This window comes from Cicer arietinum, chromosome 3 (genome assembly GCF_000331145.2).
Source record: "Cicer arietinum cultivar CDC Frontier isolate Library 1 chromosome 3, Cicar.CDCFrontier_v2.0, whole genome shotgun sequence".
Classification (NCBI taxonomy): domain Eukaryota; kingdom Viridiplantae; phylum Streptophyta; class Magnoliopsida; order Fabales; family Fabaceae; genus Cicer; species Cicer arietinum.
The window spans coordinates 44,568,940-44,579,931 of record NC_021162.2 but is presented as its reverse complement, the minus strand read 5'-3'; the positions used below and the strand labels follow the sequence as shown (position 1 = coordinate 44,579,931).

General features: G+C 28.5%; 1 protein-coding gene across 2 annotated transcripts; it reads left to right on the top strand.

Moving 5' to 3' along the window:
* Positions 1 to 4,452: 4,452 nt before the first annotated feature.
* Positions 4,453 to 9,150, top strand: LOC101508955 (uncharacterized). 2 transcript variants are annotated; one of them, XM_004493955.4, is made up of 9 exons: positions 4,453 to 4,908; positions 6,353 to 6,560; positions 6,669 to 6,798; positions 7,636 to 7,715; positions 7,805 to 7,847; positions 7,935 to 7,991; positions 8,093 to 8,180; positions 8,595 to 8,689; positions 8,779 to 9,150. In XM_004493955.4, exons 1-9 carry the CDS (start codon positions 4,746 to 4,748, stop codon positions 8,872 to 8,874), a joined length of 960 nt encoding a protein of 319 aa, XP_004494012.1. In that variant the 5' UTR covers positions 4,453 to 4,745; the 3' UTR covers positions 8,875 to 9,150. The 2 variants fall into 2 exon arrangements, with proteins under 2 accessions (XP_004494012.1, XP_004494013.1); XM_004493956.4 differs by having other exon boundaries at positions 4,598 to 4,908; positions 6,383 to 6,560.
* The last annotated feature ends 1,842 nt before the right edge of the window (positions 9,151 to 10,992 follow it).

The following is a 10,992-nucleotide window of genomic DNA, read 5'->3' as shown; positions in this document are numbered from 1 at the left end:
AGGCAAAAAGTTCAAATAATTCTCAAACCACTCAAGATTCTACAAACTGGAAGAATGATATTTACTCAAAAGTTAAAGGATCCGAAAAAAGAGGACGTGTGTGTTGTCTTGGCAAAATTGCTCGACACACAAGTTCTAGCTCTAACTCTCATGCTAACCATATAGTTAAAACATTGGAGAATTTGCTTGGAAATCTTGTTTCCGTTCTCCAAGTACGATTCTCTGAAGATCCACAAATTAATGAGGTTTTACAAGCTGTAGCTGAACATGTATAATTTATGTCAAATGATAATTGGTGACTATTTTAATTATGTCACAAACATTTTGATTTTTGGTGGTTCTATTGAACAGGTGAATGGAGACAACATTGGGTAGGGTTTCTGGAGAAAAGGTTATACCCAAGTGGCAAATTCTTTGATCCTCTTGGTTTAGCCAGTGATCCTGAAAAGAAAGAAAGACTTCAATTGGTAGAGATTAAACATTCTCGCTTGGCTATGGTTGTGCTCCTCATCTTTGTAATCTAAGTTGCTGTTACTAGAAAAGGTCCTATTGCTTTCATTGCTACCTTCAACCAGTGAGACATATAATCTACACTTAATAATACAATTCTATGATCCCCAACCACATTATCTTAATAATATTTATGAGTTTGTTCTTTCAAAACTTGCAAATTAGTGCAATTTTCTTTTAAACAGAACTGAGAATATAACCACTATTCCTTACAAACTTCAAAAGATTGAATCCTCAAAGCTTATGACCTTATGATTGTTTGGTTTTTATAATTTTTGTTAATTATATATATCTTTTATTGTGTGACAGGGCTTTAGGAGTTGGTTTATCAAATCTGAAATATTTCTCAACAGCAAGTGTTGCAGGACAAAGAATCAGGGAATGATAGAGTTCCAAAGATAGATTCTAAAAACATGGAAGGATAGATTTTAGAGAAAATGTTAGGATAATTTGAAATTAAAAATGTATTCATAAGGGGAGAAATATGTCACTTTTGTAAAGATTTTATGATCTACTTAGTGGAGAAATATATTTTTTTATGATCTAATTTCATTACAAAATTGTCACAAAGATATGATACTCATGTTAGTGTTATAATTAAAATGCTATGAATGCAAGTAACATTCATTTAATAGAATTAGTAAAATTAAATTATATTTTATTGTATGTTTCAATGGTATTAATTAATAAAAATAAATTAAAATTTTAAATTTAATTTACTGATATTAATAATTTAGAATTACAATTAGAAATAAATTTAATTTAATAAATAACAATAAGTTTTAGTGACAAACAATACCGTAGGAATAGACTAATTCTTTATTTATATTTATCTAGTTTTTAGTGACACTCATTATTGTAGGTAGAAATCAAACAATACCGTAGGAATAGACCAATTTTTTATTTATATTTATCTAGTTTTTAGTGACAGTCATTATTGTAGGTAGAAATCAAAAACATGTAGTGACAATCATCAGAACACATGTAGTGACAGTTCTCAAAGTGTAGCAGTTGACAATAGATTTGGGTGTCGCTCAAAGTATTATTGACTTTTACCTACAGTTTTTAACTTTTTAGTAAAATATTTTGTGTGTCACGATAGGTTAATTTTTTTGTAGTGTGAATACCCAATTTGCTCTTTGCTTTATTTTGGCGTTCTTCGTATGATCACGATTTATCCTTTCCATTTCTTTTCTAAATCAAACTTAGTTATTTCCTATTTATACTACATGCATGCATAACTCACTAGCTATCCTTTTTTATATAAATAAATAAATAGTTATCTTCATTTCTCTTTTTCTAAGACAAAGGGAAGTTTTATTAGACTTCTATTAAAAGACGCATTGATTAGTGACTAAAATTATAAATTCAATTCGTTGATAATAATATATACTCATCCTAGAAATCAAGTGGAAGCATATTTGGGTTAGTGACTAAAATACCCCAATTCCCTTTTTTATAGAAACAGAATGTTATTTTAATAATTTATTTAATTTAATACTTAGGCTAAGTTTATAACTTACTAACTTAGTGCCCAGTTCCGGATGGTTTCGGCAAATTTTTAAAATTTAAAACTAGTTTTGAGTTTTTAATTTTTAATATTGAATTTTAATTTTAATTTTATTTGAATGTAATGACTTTTATTTTATCACTAATATGTGAGATTACCTTAACCAGAGGCAAGGGTAAGGCCACTAAAGCAAAAGCTTTAGACCTCCCTACAAAACAAAATTTTTTACTTAAAAAAGGTCTCAAATATTTTTTTATCTATGAAAAATGTCTCACATTTTAATATTTTTAAAACAAATTTTGATAAAATTTTATATAAATTAAATAAAATATTTTATTTTTATTACACATTATTTAATACTTATCTCAGTACAACTAAACTGATTAATTAAAACAGTAAAAATGAGAGAAATATTAATTATAAATTGAATAATCATGAGATAAAAGGTGAGTACTCATTAATATGAGAAATACTAGTTATAAATGGAGAGATCATGAGATAAATAGTGAATATATTGTTAACATGAGTTACTTGAGTGCTACAATATATACACATTCTTTTCTTATTCAACTAAAATATGGAAAATTTTACATGAGTGTCTGATATTGCCGTATAACCGTTGAAATGTTTTATTTCATTATTTGAAAAATATAGAGAAAGTAGATTTGAAAATGTCATTAATTTTGTTAAACAAAATTTATATAATTATTAAATAAAATATTAATAATTTATTTATTAAATTTTGAAAAGATTTTATCTAATAATTTCGCTTTAGGCCTCATAACGTGTTGGGCCGACCATGACCTTAACCATGAATTGTTCATATATAATATGGCAACGAATGAATATTTACATATGTGTTGCATGACGTAGGGGGAGCTTATATGGAGCTACAATAACTTTCACGAACAAATGTCCGTACACAGTTTGGCCAGGAAGCCTAACAAGTGCTCAAAAACCTCAATTATCAAAAACAGGTTTTGAGCTACCAACGGGAAAATCTGGCTTTCAATCAACCACAATATTGTTGCACTGGAGAATTCAACTCGCCAGATAAATGCAAGCCTACCCAATACTCTGACATTTTTGAAAACCAATGCCCTGATACTTATAGTTATGCTTATGATGATAAAAGTAGTACTTTTACTTGCTTCTAAGGACCTAACTACACCATCACATTCTGCCCTTGAACTTCAAATTCCACATCACTTTACTATTTCACCACAATCAAATATGTATACGTAAAGAATAAACAATCACATTTTAGTGATTGCATCTATTGATACCAATCTTAATATATACGTGTTTCAATAAAAATATATATATATATCACATCTTTTTATGGAATTTATTTTAAATGTAATTTCTATGTATATTTAATTATAGAATAAATTAAATTAATACACTTTTTCATTAATCACTAAATTCCTTTTTGGAATAAATTAAATTCATTTTTTATATCATCTTAAAATTTTGTGAAATGAGATGTGATACTCTTTATTTGGTACCAAACCTCCATCTTTCTAACTTAGTTGATAAGATATTTTCTTACCAAATTCTAATTTGAAATAAGTCCATTGGCATGCAAGCTATTATAACTATAGAAAAGTCCAACCTGATCATCTTTTCTTTTCTGTGAGCATTAGTTAAGTTAGGAGCTCCAAATCCAACTTCAGCTTCTTGTGTTGGCTAGCTAGAAGAATATGTACCTCACAAGCACACTCACCCCCCTTCGATTATTAATAGGACTTCAACTTCAAGTCTACAATATAAACATTTTACCTTAAATTCAAAATTCAATTGAGAAATAAATAAAACTTTACTGATGATTATTAAAGATAAAATTTAAATTCAAATTTTTTCGAATGTTTTATCTAAATTTCCACATCCTTCTTTTTTGAAAAAATCAATTGTTATTAGATCTAAATGTACTTAAAATATTAATGATTAGTTAAAAAGTAATGTACGTGTTATATTTATAGTGAACGACTTTCAATATGATCCTATGATTTACAAGTAATTTTTCTAAAATATAAGTCATGATGATAAATTTCAAAGAAAATTGCGTTAGAAAGGTTAAAAATTCTGTAATATATTTTAAAATTGACACTCATACTAATAAAGATGAAGTCATATGATTTTTTTAAGGCAAGTGAAGTCATATATGATTTAACATATAGATAAATTTCCCCTAAAAAAAACTAGATAATTTTTTTTATAATTATAAAAATTAAATAAAATATAATCTATATTTAATGGTGTAAAATGAAAATATTAGCTGAATATATAAAATAAAATAAAATAAAATAAAATATAGCTGGAAGTTTTAATTGTTATTATGGAACACATCTCGACTGGAGTGGTGCCCGGTTGTGTTACCATGTTGGGACTGTATTTTGGTCCGTAGTATCAAAATCTTTTGGGAATTAATTAAACACTCTTTAGTTCTAGAATTCAATTCCAATTAATGGAGTAATAATGTATTTGTAGTTTGCGCCCTTAGGATGTAATTCTAGAATGCCTTCAACGCAAAACAAAACACAATCTCTTTTGGAATTAAGACAGAGACACGAAAGTGCCCCATTATTATTATTAATATTATTATCATTATTATTATCGTTGTAACAAATCCAAGTGCGTTAATGCAACCATATTCTATTGTGAACATCTTCTAGGGTTCTATTCCTTCCTTTTCGTCAATTTCGTTCTCAATTTCTTCACAACAATGGCCAAGAAAACCAGCGCAACCAAAAACAATAACAAGAGGATACCACCGATTGATCGTGTGCCTAAACATTCTCAACAGCCAAGAAGTTCACCTCCTAAACGCCGCACTGATTTCTCTTTTTTCATTCGCAATCCCTCTTCAATTTCCAACCCTGCTATTGGTATGCAATTTCTATTCTTCTTAATTTCGAATTTCTTGCAATTGCATAACCATGTTTTATTGAGTTGGATTATTTACTATGCTGGTTGTCAAATTTTATTGTTTGATTGGTTATTCTAGGGATTGGTTTTGGGGATCATTGTGGTTTACTACATATTTTATCTTTTGAATTTGATTGTTAATTGCTGATTGCAAAGCTAGTAGTTGCAGCAACTTGTATGTTATTTTTGAGATTTTTTTTTTGATGCATCTGACAATGACTTGAATTGTAGATTCTTTATGATTAAACAAGCAATTCAAATTGAAATTATGAAATCATTCTTTCTCCTTCTTTGATTATGTTGGGAAATCAACTCAAATTTACAAATAAATGTAACTGAGTGGAAATTCAAGAGGTGCATTTTGGTATGTAGTTTAACATTGGAGATTCCCACTATAATGTCTAATGAGGATAACTAGTGTGGGTTCTCGCTTGTAGGTTGTAGTGACATGAGTGTGTTTATCTTTCCTTGTAACTCTTGATTGGATGTATGGGTTGGTACTTGGTAGGGTGATACACAACTTGGGTGGGCTACGATCTATGTAATCTTAATTGATATAGTGAATACATTTGTTGAGGTCTTTTTGTAGACATAGGCAACATGTGCCGAACCACGTTAAATCTTTTTATATAATAGTATTACTTCTTTACGATGTGTTCGTGTATGTTCTATCAAAGATCCTTGGGCTTGTGGGTTAATCTTTGGCGTTTGTGGGATTTCGCCAACAGATCAGACTTACGGGATGATGATATAATATAATATTTCTTTAAAATAAACTTGGTTGGAATTTGGATGATAGTTTTGAAAGCATTTACATGTAGTTCTATAAAGCTTTTATGGTGTTTAATGGTTGAAATATGAAATAACAATGTAGTTCCGTGCTTGTTGCTTTGATGAGTTTCATGCCAACGGAATGAAATCATGGCTTTGTTAGCATGCTTAATAGTTTGGTGCATATTCATGATAAAATTATATGTAGCCTATTGATTTCAATTCTCCAGCCTTCTGTTTTATTTACATATTCGTGTTGGAAGAAATGTGTAGAATGGGATTTTTGTGTCATAGACAAATAATAAATACTCTTTGAATAGAATATTGGATTTTGTATTTTACTACTGTATTGTATCTAAACTCACATGATCAATTTTTAAAGTTAAGTGCCCCCATTAAGCTAAACTGCTTCTGATAGATATATTAAACTCGCGTGCCAAAACTTTTAAAGTTTAGTGCCTCATCTAAGCTAAAATGCTTCTTATAGACATTATCAAATTTCTAAAGGATTTAATTGAGTTTTATTATCATATGGATCCATAAGATTCCATTAGAGTTAGTTAATTTTATAGATGCGGTATTTTAGAAATGTGTTGCTGAAGGTAACATAAAATTTGAATTGAACTCAAACAGATTCCTCACTTGGTTCTTCTTCCGGTGAAGTGAGGTTGTCCAATATCACTGCAAGCGGTTCGCTGCAGAGGAGAATGTCGGTCAAACAATTTTCTAAAGATACACTGGTTCGATGCAACAATTACCAAGAGGGCAGGCCAGTCTGTTCGTCTGAGTATTTTGATGTTCCAGTTGCGGAATTGGATTCAGTTGACCTTGGTGGCAATAGGTTTGCTTTTACTGGACTGACATGCTAGTATAAATAAGTTGAGTTTGAGACCTTTCATTTTTTTGTTTCTAAGTAGACTGATGCTTTATATTTTTTTATTCTCTATAGGAATGCTTGTATTAAGATGTCAGAATCTACCCCTCGCGAATCATCTGTTAGTGATAGCAGTTCTCTTGCTGTAACACCCGGAAGTGTTGTTTGGGCAAGAACATCTTGTCAAACGTGGTGGCCTGCTGAGGTATTCACTTGAAATCTTGTAATGTTTGTTGTTTTCTGCCTTTGTCTGTGTTTGTGCATAGGAGAATATGAAGTTTATTTACAGAGCCCGTCCCCTCTTTCTAGCATTCTTATAGGATCTTTTTGCATACACTTCACTTACTATGTAAGTTGTTTAGTGCAAAATACACAACCATCTGGATATTGTAACATTTCCTTATATTTCAAATTGAAGAATCTAAATTTAAAATGATATAATCTGTGGAATATGGTCCATATCTGTTTAAGCCACACGATGCTTTCCATTTCCATTTTTAATTATATTTAACTAAGTAGCACAATGTTAATTAAAGAACTGGCGATATAAGTTCAAGAGTATCATCTTTATTGTCCTGTCTGTCAACTGTGACAAACATCCCTTGTATTTATCTGTTTACTCATTATAACTGCTCCTCTCTATCTGTAGATTTGTAAGACAATGTTCTCTCACGGGAACTCTAGATGTCAAACTTAACGTTTTAAAAATCCTTTTTCGTGCGATGTGAATTTTTTATCCTTTAATTTATTAACTATTGAACTTTCTTGTGCCAGACTCATTTATTACAAAATGGTGCTGATTTTTACTTAATGAATACTTTTTTAGCTTACACTATTAGAAACTATTGACACATATTGTCATACTTTCTATGTTGTATTGATGGAAGTTTTACTTCTTCAGATAAAGCTTTCTCAGTTCTAGTTGATAAAATGGTTTGGCTTATGATTTTGGTGTGAAGCTGATTTTTCTGCTCCACTGTTTTGTTTTGAATTTCATAGTCCATTCATCTATATTGATTTTTTAAACAATTAACTTTTCCAGATCATGGAAGAAAGATGTGCACCATCTGACGATGCCAGAGATGGACATGTTTTAGTGCAGTTTTATGGAAATCATCCCAGGTATTTTGGCATATATTTTACACAGGAGTTACTTGGATTTATCTAATCTGTCTACTGATTGTATTGAATAATACTTTGTTCATTTACAGTGCTTGGATTGATCCATCGACAAATATTTCAATTTTTGAGGATGTGAGTTTAATCCTTGTCCTGCAATATGCTTTTTTGCCTAAAGTATAGATTGTCGGTGTCTCATGTCTATGGTGAATTTTTTTGCAGTCTTTTGAAGAAAGGAGCAATAACCCTTCAAATGATTTTCAAGATGCTCTAAAGCAAGTATGTTGAGCATGTTTTGGCTACAATAAATTTTACAATATCAACTATTTGTCTCTCTTTCGTTTGTCTTCTAATTTTATTTCATACCAATGTGATACTAGGCCTTGCAAAGGAAAGCACAACTTAGTTCTTGCCAAAACTTGAGTCCCGATAGGTCTGCTCATTCTGATCAGCAAGATCGTTCAGCTGGTATGTTTCTAGTTTTTATTTTCATTAAAATCATGTTTTGTATAGTGAAATGGTTTGGAACAAGAAGCCGCATAATTAAGAGTCATTAATTTTGTTTAGTATTGTGTAAAATATATATAAATAGTTATAGTGAACTTCAGTTAAGGACAAATCGTTTAGGAGAATCAAAGCTCGAATCATAACTGAAACAATTGTTTTGGGAGATTTTCAATTGAAAATGGTTTTTAAAGAACATTGATTATAAATGTTTTTTTTATTAATTTTGCAACAAAAAAAGTATAGAGAAAACAATTCCAATTATATGAGGGCACCATTTTTTTAGTTCGCCTAGGGCTGACCCTATGTCCCCTTCAAATAATTTACTCTTTCTAACTCTCCTTTTGATTTTTTAATATGAATTTATGGTTTGACCAGGTAAATACTCTTCACCTAGCTCAAGCAAAACACTCAACGATTTTCAAGAGAGACGAAGAGGGAAAAGGGAACGGAAACCCAAAGTTCATTTTGATGTGAGTTGCTAACTAAATACTTATGGCATGAAATGATCACTATTAATTAAAACTTATTTCTCATGTACACAAAATGAATAAATTTTCAGGAGGTGTCTTATCCAATCAAATCAGAAAGGAAGGATCGTCGGTTAAAGATAATGCGGTATCTTGGCCTTGCACCTCCGGTTGGTTCTCCTTTTTGACCATGATTACGAGTGAAGAAATGAATATTTCTGGCCTAATAATAGCTCTAGTTGGTTCTCCCTTTTTTACTAACTATAATATAATAGTAGTCTTGCGTGCATAATTCAAAAATTTGCTTCTACTCTTTGCCATTCGCCTAGTAACCCCTTTTTTTTTACAGATTATTTAGTCTCATTGTTTCATTACTATATGTAAAAATCGTATTATTCATACGACAATATTTGAAGGAATATCATCAGTTATATCCAATAATTTTTTCCATTGTTTTTTGGAAACTTTGTTGCTTCATGATGGAGTTTTTTTTTTGGAAACTTTGTTGCTTCATGATGGAGTACAAAGACTAGCTCAATGTACACGAAATTTTATCTAGATTGGGTATTGCTGTGCTTATTGCTTTAAAATTTAAAGGATCTATACGAGTATCTTTGTTAAATGTAAAATGTTTGATTTTTTTTTTTTTTTTATCTTCATAGTAATTCCTTTAACATAATTTATCTTATTGAAAATAAAAATATATAAAAAATACACATTAAAATGTTTAATATTGTAACAAGTATATATAAACTTTATATTATTTAATATTTAATTGGACAAATATTGATTGAAGAAAGTAAAACAATAATAAGTAAAGAAAATTGCTTAATTGAATACTTAACTAGTTTGTAACTCCGTGCTTCACACGGAAACAACAATTTTAATAAATAAATTGTTATATTAATTTATATATATATATATATATATATCAAATTTCATAAATTTTATTGACAATAAAAAAATAAGTTGACTTAAAAAAAATAATTCACAATAAAAAAATTAAAAAAAAATCTAATTATAACTTAACTTAAAAACTATTTTCTTATACGTTCAATGTTATTAATGAAAAGTATGACTCCAACACCATGTCTTATTTATGAATTCTACCCACAATATTTTTTTTCCAAAAAACTTATTATAAAACAATACTTTTAATTTTAAACAAATAAAAATAATAATTATTAAAAAAAATTAAATAATTAGATTAGATGAAATAAGAATTTTAAAATAATGGACATGGACATATATAAAATAAGTAAATTAGTAAATGTAAAGATGGGTAAGTAACTTAATAATGAATTTTTATTTTTATTATTCAACCTATGTTATTTATATGAAATACATGACATTTAAGAAATCATATAAATTATGCGTATCATGTGGCAAAATATCTTTTATTTTAGTACTACTCACAAAATACTAAAGAAAAATAATTTTCAAAATAATTTTCCCGTTACAAACAAAAAATTACGATACACATAAAACTATGAGTATCTTTTACCTTTGAATTTGCATGTTAGTGTTCATTAATCTTTCATGAATCCTTTGTATAGTATAATAGTTTTTAAATTTGATAGAATAATGTTTGAAGTTTGAAAAATCATTACTTTCAATTAATTGTTTCTTTAATTCCTACATAAATTTTATATTTTCTTAAATAAATTATTATTTTTCTCTTCAATATTCTGGAAATTTAATTGAATTCATGGCTAAGAAGCCTAAATAAATTTTATATTTACTTAAATAAATTATTATTTTTTATTTAATATAACTGTGTGTCAACAACTCCATTTATTAGACAACTTACAATCATCAAAATTATTTACGAGAAAATTTAAAATCGGAGTTATCAAGACAAATCTTATATAAAAGAATAGAAATATAAATATACAAATGTACAATTTGTTATACTATTTATGAGTAAATTTAAAATCGGAGTTATTAAGACAAATGTTATATAAGAGAATAGAAATATCCATGTACACATTTACAATTTTTCGAGACAAAATTAAGAAACATAAACAATACAAAATATATATACATAACTAAATAGTAATCTTTTTTTATAAATAAAATAACAATGATAGATTGAAAAAAATTTATAATTCGTGTGAACATATACTCCAGAAAGTTGTTAGAAGCAACACGAACAAATACATAGTTTTACGAGGAATATTAATCTCAAATCGAGAAATAAAAGCTAACGAATATTAATTTCAATACTATTTTCATTGCATAAAAATTTTGTTTGACATTGAGGAGATGAAGACAGAAACCACATTCGCACATAAGCAACAAAATAT

Excerpts from the sequence above, each read along its gene's own strand:
- LOC101508955 (XM_004493955.4), top strand. The coding sequence starts at position 4,746 with ATGGCCAAGAAAACCAGCGCAACCAAAAACAATAACAAGAGGATACCA. Across the intron at positions 6,799-7,635 it reads AAACGTGGTGGCCTGCTGAG|ATCATGGAAGAAAGATGTGC; the intron begins GTATTCACTTGA and ends TAACTTTTCCAG. Across the intron at positions 7,716-7,804 it reads TTTTATGGAAATCATCCCAG|TGCTTGGATTGATCCATCGA; the intron begins GTATTTTGGCAT and ends GTTCATTTACAG.